Below are 10,863 nucleotides of genomic sequence, written 5' to 3' on the forward strand. Positions count from 1 at the left end.
GATTAGGCCACATGATTAGTACAACAGCCAGTTTTATATTCTGTGTTATGTTCTACTAAAAAGGATTCAGCCTTGCAAAGCCAACTTAGATGTAATTTCAGCTATTACAATTTTTCTGTTAGAATTTGCTCTGAGACTTTACAACTATTTTCATTTTTACAGAGCTTGGTCTCTTTAGGCTGTTTAATTGACATTTAGGTTGCTTCAGATTAGTTTTAGCATTTAGTAACACCATACTGAAAACAAGGAAATTCTTCCCGTTGCAATATGTGCACAAGGTATGCTCCTGCTTTTTAGTAATTTCTGGTAAGGAAAGAGGTCTGTAAAGGGCCCAGTAGCATCATACTGCAAAATTTCATCAGTATAGAGCTAGTAGTTTGCCATTTGGGATAGTCTGTCCCACCTCTCAGTATACTCTCTGGAGATTAAATCTAGCTTGACTTTCACCTGCCTGGGTGAAAGGCAGGATCCAGTTTTCCTAAGTGTGAGGTATTCTTACCTCCCATTAGCTACTTAAGTCTTAAACTTTAAAGAAGCATGAATTATGAGCTTAATCTGCAGCTCAGAGCTCACTTGAGCACTGCTAAAGAATGGCAATCCGTGGTCTCAGCTCCCTTCCATCTTCTAATAACAAGTTAATTAAATGGAAAAGGCAGTTGGTGGTGGTGGTAGGTTCCTTGCCATGCAATTTAGTAACTACTGAAGAGAACCTGACAGTTGTACTAGTTTCATTTTTAGTTCTTTCATCTTAGGAATGTTCATATCACCTATTAACAACATGCTTATATATCTGTGCCAGACCTTGCGTTGCATTTGTGAATGTTTGCAATAGGGTTTTTTGGCTGCTGTCTAATACCTAGGATGTCTGGTGCTGAACAGCACTGTGAGCATTAGTATGCTCTGTGAGTTTGCATGCCAACACAATACCACTGGTGTTCCTGCAAACTTAATCACTGAGGTCTATTACATATCCTGTAGTATCAGATACTATAACCTTTGGGAATCTTAATTTAAATAATGTAGGACTTTTACCTCTTTTCTTGCTAATCTGTTTGCTGTAAATACTAGGTGGAGTGGATTTATTTTATTCTCCCCACAATCAATCTTGAATTTATTGAAATACCAGACATCTTTTAATGGGAGTTTCTAGCAGAAGTTGGAGGTGTATGTAGATTTCATACTTCTCTTTTAGTATCCAAGCTAAGAATAAAGGACAGCAAGAACTGGAGCTAGGGGGAGCTGACGCTCACGGCAGTGTTTAGCCCAGATAGTGTCTTTGCCGCTGCGACTTCCCTGAGTGTCCTTCATAAGAGCTGGTCCTCAGCAGCCACTCCCCGTCAGGGACACCAGGGTGATGCTGTGCACGCCCGCAGACAAGCGCGCACACACACACACACACACACACACACACACCGGGTGCCGTGGCAGCACACAACCAAACACACACAGAGATAGAAATCCAAAAGAGCAGTCCAGGAACAAAGAGGCAGGAGGGGTCTTCCGTACAGAGTTCCAAAGGATAGGTTTATTGGAGGGATCCAGGGACGAAAGATCCGAACAATCGGGGGTTCCAAGGTTATATAGGGGGAGGTACCATGGGCAGGCAAAACACCCTTAACCAATAAGGTGAGGGCCAGGGGGAGGAGCAGACACAAACTGACAGGGTTGGAGCCAATAGGGAAGGAAAGGGGTGGGACTGGGGAACCACAAGCCAATAGGGCTTCAAACAATGTGGGAGGTTCTAGAAAACATGGATATTCAATAAGGAACATAAAGAAAAAGGGGAGGGTGGCCAACAGGCCAACCAGCTGACATTAATCTATATAGCACAGCAAAGATCTCACCATAACCAAGGGTGAGATTCTAAACTTCAGTACCGGCCCACCAACAGTCCCAGACTGATCCAGGGCCTTGCAACTCCCCGACAGGTCCCATTGCGGCCTCAACCGCTGCAACAGGAACAATTCTATTAAAAGCTTAATTTAAAAATTTTAGTTTGATAGGTGATGCATATGAAAAATAAGTGTACCTGTTAGTATGCTAAAGCTGCTTAAAAAAGAAATAAATCCAGGGCAATGCTGAAAAGAATGATTCATCACAATCCTGATAAAATCAAGTAGTGCCACATCATGTTGTTACTGTGATGAAATTATTAGATCCATAAACCAAATTCTGTCTTAAGGAGCTAAGTAGACTCAATACTACAACTTACAAATCAGTAACACCGATCAAGTAAATTCATAAAGAAATGAACAGTGTGTATGCATAAATTCATGAGAAACATTTAATAGCTGGCTAAGTGTTACACAGTTTTCTTGGGGTATTTTTTATAATGTTACGGCTTCTGCACATTTAAGCAAGATATTTTGGGCTTAGTTGGTCTGTCCTAGATTCTTCTGAGTTTTCATGGTAATAACTTAATCATTCAAACTTAAATCCTCACTCAATGCAGAATTATTGGAAACCATCACTAGAGCTGATCCTTTTGCTCTGCTGTTATCAAATTTCATTTATTAGTTTCACAAATGTGTAATTTGCTTATCTGGTTTCCAGTGTTAAATCTTTTATGCTTCTGTTGGTCTCTTGGGTAGCTCTGACCTCATTTTCTGTTACTTTAAATAAACATACTGTTGATTCTTTGACCCTTCAGTGGTCTCAACCATGTCATCTTCATCACAATCCCATAGCGTTTTTTAGAGAAGCCTCTTCATTTTTTGTGGATAGTTCTTATGAATTTTACTAAACATGCAAAACACTAAAGAGGACCAAGTATATAAACTCTGTTATTTTCTCATTCCCCTTTTAATTTAGTATCCTGCTTTTTAACTTCAGTCATATATGCTAAAATACATTAATCTTTTTGTTTGATGCCTCATCAATTGATCCCAGTGCAGTTATATCTTAAGACGTGAAATCCGTCTATCCTTTTCCTTTCACTGGTTGTAGATTTCACCTTGAAACTATCGGTCTTTATGTGATGAATTGTCCTCAGGCTAGTAAAACTTTGCCTTTAACAATACTAACAACAATGCATACTGATGATCTGTCAGGAAAAATGTAACATTATGTTGGCCTGCCTAAAGCAACAGTTAAAGAAAACTGAAATTGCTTTAATGCTATATGCATGACCTCAAGCATCAACTTCACTATCCTACTTAAAAAAGAAAAAAATTCAAACGTCCTAAATTGTTTCTGTTCTCTGGAACTGAACAACTCAGTCATGCCTGTGTGAAACATCATGCAGTGGTAAAAAATGAAACAGTAACAGAACCTGCTGTGCATCCTCTTTTCTGCAGTGACCTCCATGTAGCAAAGATAAATCAAAACAGAGGTGGATAAACATAGCCAGAGTCAAAAAATTGAGAAAGACTTTTTTTTTCTAATGTGCATAAATACAAGTACTGAGAATTCTGTACTTTCTTTGACCCTAGTAATGCCATTGTTAATTTCTATAACAGAAAAGTGTCCCTAGGTGTGCTAGATATGAGTGCGGGTCTATAAGGTGCTCTTTAGAGGGCATGTGTGTAGGAAGGGACAGTAATTTTGACGGACGTTTTTTGATGCACCTCAGACATTTTCCAATTCTGATTTGATTCTTTCACATGATTTTCTTCTTGGCTAGGGTTGGGAAAAATTGTTTAATTAATATTCTGGTAAAATACCCTTATACAGTAAAGCATTCAAATGGGAAAGGTGATGCAAAGTGGGGGTCATCAAGAAGGTTACTCACTGAGCGAACACAATCATGATGGATGAGCTCACATACAGCAAATCTCTCTGCAAGAGCCATTTTTGCCATGGCAGGACTTTTTCATGGCTGTACTAATCCACCTTTTTTATGAGAACCAGATGAAATTTTTCATTTTGCTATAACTTTCACTTTAATTGATATCATTAACTATTGAAAGATTATGTAATAATTTTATTTTATACTGTTGAACATTTTCCCTTTGTAATTCTTTCTGGATAAGAAAAGTGTGTTGATATATGTTAGAGAATGTTTTTTTGAAACCTTCTCACCCTAGTATTAAAGTGAATAAATGATACATTAAATATCAGATACTCAGTGACTGAGTAATAAAATTTCATTATATCAACACAGGATTTCATCAGTCAACTCATACACATGGGAGTGACAGAGAGACTATTCTTCCCTATAAACCAAAAGCATGAACTCTAAGTTAACTTTGCTAGTCAGGAAGGAGCTTGGAGGGCTCTCTGGAAACCACACCTTAGGCAGTTTCAGTCCAAAAAGCCTACAGAATATGAAAGAGAGGGTGCTAAGAACAGAACAGACGGCGTCAGTACACTAGCACAGTATTGTATTACTGGGAATTTTAGGCATGTAAATATTTGTAACATTGCTTCAAAAGGACGCAGTCTTATCCACGCTTTACTGATATTAAAAAAAAGTTCCTGGTTTTTTGTTTTTTGGGGGTTTTTTTAGCTTTGGCTACAAGTAATTAACTGCCCTATATTGTTTTTTCTGCTTTGTTTTCTGAATGAAACTTCTAGCAGAGTTTCATTACTCTTAACACTTTAAATTGTTCTTTCAAGCCTACATTTTATCATTTGTTGTTTTAATCTCAATTTAAATGAAATGAGCACCTAAAAATTCTGTTTTTCCATAATTTTTCATTAAGTAGCTTTTGAAGGAATTCTTTTAGAACCTGCCTGCGGTTGAATGTTTCATTATCTAATTATCATTCATAGCCACTGTATTTTAGTATTATTTACAAGAGTAATGTGAAATTTTTTTGGTTAAACCATAAAAAATAATCAGCCTTCTGAACTATGTATTGATGGAATGGAAAATACATATTCTTTATTGGGTAGCAGAGAAAATGAACTAAGCTGTGCAAAGCATGATAAATAAAAGATGCCTTATTTTCATCAAAAGCCCATAAATGTTAAGTCAGACATAAAGTATTCATTCATTGCTTGGGGAAGAACAGTCAATGCAACAGGACACACAAATTGCAAGATGCCCCAGAGCTTGAAAAATCCTCACATTCACTGTATACACATCTACCCTTGTTGTAATTAAATTAGTTTCAGTAAAGAAATCCTGTAAAATATTGAAATTGAAATTAAATGCAAGTGAATAAAATAATTATTTCTTGGAAATATACTGGAAAAAATATTAGTACGTAGAATAAAGAGTATTTGCAGACACAGAAAATTAAATTTATTAATAAACCTGAGCACACTAGTAACAGCTTTTTAGATATTCCATGTTGATTTCATGCACAATTAAATTGAGTCACCTTAAGTTTATGAATTGGTACATATACTTCTGATAAATACCAGGATTCACATTCTCACATTCTGATCTATAGTGCCCAGCAAAATTGGCTACTTTCAGTGTTTCTCTTATCCTATGTCATGTCTCGTAGCTGCTAAAGATGCAGTTCCCTTATAGACAGAAAGTAAGGGTCAACAGCTATGGTAGTAGCATTTTAATCCAAAGTGACACTGCTGTATTTGTATTTCTTTGCTGTTACATCATTGAATCTTTTACACCTCTTAAGTCTATCAATGCTACCTCCCTGATTATTGTAATCTTCAGCCCTTCCCACTCTTCTCTCCAAACTTTTTCACTACTAGTAGTCCTCTCTCTTCTCCTCTCGGATCCTTTCCTATACATGACCTTACACATCTTTCTAGACCTGGGTTATCTTTTTAGTTGCATGTGCTCAGCACCCTCTTACTTCTCCCCTCAGCTCTCTACAATTCATCTCTTCATGAAGTTGTTCTCGCTGGCTTTTCCCTTTCATTAATCCCTTCACCCTCCAGCACCCAGCCAGTTGCCATCTGTTTTGCCTTGGTTTGTATATCTTGCCTAACAAGCTTGTCAGCTTTTTGCAGCAGTGATCTTTATACTGATACAGTCTTTTAAGCTTGTGGCGCTTGTATTTATGTTTTGTAATGATTAATTAATTAATTCCATTAATGGAAAAACTGGTGAAATTGCTACAACATGTGTGCTAGTGCACACTGCAGGTCTAGGAGTTGAAAGACCTACCAGGCAAAGCTAGAGGCAGTACTGCCATTCAGTAGTTCCTTGCTTTTGCGTTTGTACAGTTAGTCTATAGTCATGCACAAGTCTCTCTCTCTCTGTGTTCCTGTTTCCCAATCTATGGGACTTGGTAAAGCACTTAGAAAGGTGTGACACACAATACGTATCTACATTTTCGAAATACAAAGTTTCCTTCCAGATGTACAGAAACAGCAATATCATTGGAAACTTCTTAATTTATTAAAATACTGAGGATTTAAAAGTCTGCAACCCTACAGAGCCTTGCTAATTGCTATATACTCTCCCAGCTCTGGGGCCACTTCAGCAGTAAAAGAAGATGGTTTTAAATAAACCTGAAACATCCCCTGGGAGAGACTTCTCACTTAAAGTACTAAGAGCAGATGCAGAACTTGATTAAAGAGAACAGATGTCTGAAGAGTGTTTTGCTTTCTAATTTTTTTTAAATAGACAAATTTAAGTTTCAATCACTCATGTTTTATTTGATAACTTTCATGGTTGCTTAGTAATTACTAAATGGAATATAAGAACTTAAGAGATTATTACACAAATGTCAAATGACTTTTCAAATTATGTTTTGAAGTCCTTGTTTATTCTTTTCAAATAATTTTGGTGCTATGTTTTATATGCATTTTTTCAGCATTTAATCATGTTTTCCTTTCTTTTCAGCTTCTTAATTAAATGAATTCAAGCGGGATTCATTTAGAGCTGCTTACCATGAAGATAAGCTATAACTGCTATTTTCAGCCCACCAATGTCACATGTATTCAAGAATCTTTTGTTGGTTTCATCTGTTTTTGTGATAATTTATATAGTATGGTGATAGAGAAATGAATGCAGTTTTATGCAATGAATGCGTAATTTATAGAAACATATAGTAAACATCTCATTGGGAAGCACTAAAATGTAATGAATATGATGTGCTCAAGAATTTAAATAAATTTCAGTATAATGGTCTTCTGTGTAAGTCTTCCTTATTAAATGTACTACATGGATCCAAAGGATATTTCCAAGATTTTTCACCTGAATTTTGTTTTGAGATGTGTTTTAGAGCTGAACAAAATAACATTAGTTCTTTAGCTACTATTAAGAGATATAAACTGGTGGAAACTGTCATTTTTAATGACTACACCATGCCCCACTTTGCTTTGTAATGGAGTACTTTGTATAGAGTCTCTGATCACCTCTGACAAGCTGAGCCACTAACATAAAATGATATTCTACACATTTTCATCCTGGAGTTCTTTTCCTGACTCAGCAGTGTATAGCATACATACATTACAAATTCATCTCTCTCTTAGGCCAAAGGATGCAATTCATACTGGAATTCATTGTGGAATCTTGAAGGCAGGAGGTCTTACATCAGTCAGAACTCAGATCCTTTTAAGCTGAGTCTGTGGTGACAAAATGGGAGGGTGGGGGACAACAATATTTCATAACCCAAAACATGCTTATTTTCTGACGTAGCAGAAGAAGGAAGGAACTATCCTGAATGATGCTTGTAACAGTACAGTACAGATGAGTCTGTTGGAACTGGAGTTACAGCAGTTGCCAGTTTTATGTGTCCACCCAGCTTTGTGAAAAGCTTATACAGGAATTAGTAACGCCATTTAAAAATGCCATTTTTTTAGCTGTTCACATCTCATATTATGTGAATTACTCATAAATCTTTTTATACACCTACATAGTATATTCTCAGTGGCTCACGAAACAAGCATTATCACATGATACTCTACCTCAGTCCTACTTCTTTTCCTCCCTACTGGTAGTTTTCCAGATGGTACTTTTCCAAGGTACTAAGCACTCTTAGTAGAATTTGGAATTTCTTCATTCATAATATAAAAATGCCTCTAAATATGAGGATAAGATTGACTAGACTTTACAAAACTCACTTCGTCTAATGCTTTTACCTGTTTCTTCTCCAGAAATACTGGTATGTTAAGAACAGGAAAACATTTTAGGAAAAAAAAAAAAAAAGAGGAAAGACAGCTTATATCTTAAACAAAATCAGAGCAAGACCTACTAGTTACCCTAGTGGAAACACTAAAAGGCTGTAGAGCAATATTTAAATTAGAAGCAGGTTAAAAACTGAAACTCAAAACACCTGGTTCACAGACTGATGTGGACTTTGAAGGGGGTTGCAGCCTTTTCAGAGGTGCTTCAGGTGTTATTCAGGAAGGCAGATCAGCTTGCCCATGACGCCAGTCAACTGGCACATGCCAGTGCAAGGAAGCCAGGACAGAAATTGCAAGAGCTTTATGTCAGTGCTAGAAGCTTGAGAGATGGATGGAAGAATTAAATTGTATGATATTGAACAATAGTACTGGTATAACAAGCATTCAAAACCCTGGTGGGAAAATCAATAAATCAGTAGGACAGTTATCAGGCTAATGAGTTAAGGTTGGCACAGCCAGATGTGCTGTTGACAGAGTGGGGCTGTATGGGAATGGTTACATAGAGTGCAACAGCACAGACATCTTACAGGAAAAACAAGTAGCAGAGCAGTAGGTCTCCATGGTTGGAAGTTGTGTTCTAAAAAAGAATTAGAACTGTGCTACTTGATCAAGACAACAGCAGTGACTGGAAGGTGAGAGAAGGGAAACTGCAAGTTTCAGACAGGAAGTAATAGTGAGAGATCTCAAGATCTCATGCTAATGAAACTAAGTATTGCAGCTTATGATGAGGGAAAGCATTCCAGTGAAACATGACTGCCTGCTGGAACAACTAATAGGTCTCAAATAGTATCCAAATCAAAAGCAGCAGCTTGAGTAGTGCATGGGTGCTAACATAATATGTAAGAGATATTCATGGGATAGCTACTCTGTAACAGCAACCACAGTGTAGTAGGGTAAATGTTGTTCCAGGACAGGACAATTAAAGTGAAATCTGAAATAAGTTGGGGTGTTTTATAAATAAAGACAGCTAATAATGCAAACAAACCTGCCTCCCCAAACAATAACGAACAATAGGCAAAAAGCAGACACCTACAAACAGCCTGGTGGCTGTTAAATACTTCATTAGAAGCACAGATAAAATATGTGCCACAATTCAAAAAGAAAAAACAAACCAGCACCACACACAGGTCAAGTGTAATATAACAAGTCTAAAAAAATCATCTGAAAATGATGCTCATGGTGGTAGCATGGTAGCACAAACATCATAACATACACCAAAAGCAGGGAACCAGGCAGGGAACTAGTCAGAGAGTTGATGACAAGGGTGTAAGAAGGGGCACCCAGTGATAAAGACTATGACAGAGAAGCCAAATTCTCTGCAGCAGCTAGGCCAGAAGGTTTAGATCAATGTGGTCTAGTACATTCTATGTAATTGTTTTAAATAAATAAGCTAGGTGCTGGTAAGATCTTGGGACCAAATGGCATCTATCAAAAAGCTCTGAAGGAAATCAGAAGTGAAATTGCAGAATTGCTGAGCAAGGTGCCTTCACCTATCATTACAGATTGCCTGTGTGTCGAGGACTGACAGATTGTGAACACAGCTGTCACCTATAAAAATGAGAGTCTAGAGGGAAAGCTAAGCTACAGACCAGTGAACAATTTCCAATCCTGATGGGATGGTCAAGTTGGCAATAAAGAGTAAGCTTACTGAGACCAAGGATAAACATAGCTGTCTGAAAAAGGTGTAGAACTTGTATAAAGGAGAATTTAAGTTCACAAAGCTTGTAGATGGCTAAAATAGTGTCAGAAAAGCACAAGGATAAAAATCCCTTGGAAAGGATTTATTAAAAACCCTAATATGGAATTGGAAGAGATGTCCTTTTCTTGACTTGAAAACCAATTAAAAGATACCAAGAGAAGGATAGAGCTTACTGGTCACCTTTTCTGGCAGTAAAGTCAGAAATACAACCTTCCTGAAAACTGGTGCTGGGACCACTTGAATACATCTTCATCAGTAATGTGTAGAAAATGCATGTGCAGTGCAACCTGCATTACAGATAAGCTCACGGTACTGTGCTGATAGGGAAAAAAGTCCACTAAAACTTTGATGGGTAAGACTGGGAGGTTTTGATGGGTAAAAACTTGGGAATGCATCTAGGAAAAAAAAATCATACCTTGTTCAGCTAACACTCAGGAAAAAGACCTTGTCATAACTGAACATATTTTAGCAGAGTTGTCAGTGTGTGCTGACAGCCAAAGAGAAGATGCTGGGTGTCATCTGTAGAAGGGTTTGGGTAACAAGATGGGACAACACCACAACTACACAAAATCTGTTTATTCCTATTGAGTTTTGTATGTAGTTCTGATCTACATATCCCAAAGACTGAGAAGTTCAAGGTACAGGGAATTGCTCAGGGAGATAGAGCTCCTCCTTATGAAGGGACATTGAAAAGACAATTCTTCAACTGGAAAAGAAAAAAAAAACAACTGAGGAGTGAATATGATTGTGGCTTACAAGTTTATAAATGCATTAGATAAGCTGCATAATAAACATTCACCAAATGCTACAATACTAGAACAAATTTAAAAGGAATTGATATTCTTACCACTTTTGCAACTTCTCTGCCACAGGAAGTTGAGGAGTTTCTTTCCACAAGAAACTTTAAAGGTGCACTGTTTACCATCCTTAATGCAGTAATTCTGGATGCTGGAGGGAATATGAAGGAAATAGACTACATTCTCTCTAAATAGTACCTCCAGTCAACCCAAACACAGAGTTAGGTGGGCTTTTGGTCTGACCCCCTCAGGCATTCTGTGAGCTCATTAAGAGCTGTGAAGGAGAAGGGAGACCTGAAATGAGATCTGTATGATCTACTGCAACTTTTGTTCTCTTGACAGCACAAATAAGCAGGCCTGGAAAGCACCAGCAAT

At 37.4% G+C, this 10,863-nt stretch overlaps 1 protein-coding gene across 4 annotated transcripts in view; it reads left to right on the plus strand.

Moving 5' to 3' along the window:
- Positions 1-6,993, plus strand: part of TUSC3 (tumor suppressor candidate 3) — a 199,465-nt gene extending 192,472 nt beyond the window's left edge. For all 4 annotated transcript variants that reach the window (XM_048304359.1, XM_048304363.1, XM_048304361.1 and 1 more), the window contains exon 10: positions 6,707-6,993. In XM_048304359.1, the coding sequence (XP_048160316.1) occupies positions 6,707-6,722 (16 nt within the window). In that variant the 3' untranslated portion in view covers positions 6,723-6,993. The remainder of the gene's footprint in view (positions 1-6,706) is intronic.
- The last annotated feature ends 3,870 nt before the right edge of the window (positions 6,994-10,863 follow it).

This window comes from Corvus hawaiiensis, chromosome 5 (assembly GCF_020740725.1).
Source record: "Corvus hawaiiensis isolate bCorHaw1 chromosome 5, bCorHaw1.pri.cur, whole genome shotgun sequence".
In the NCBI taxonomy this organism is placed as follows: Eukaryota; Metazoa; Chordata; class Aves; order Passeriformes; family Corvidae; genus Corvus; species Corvus hawaiiensis.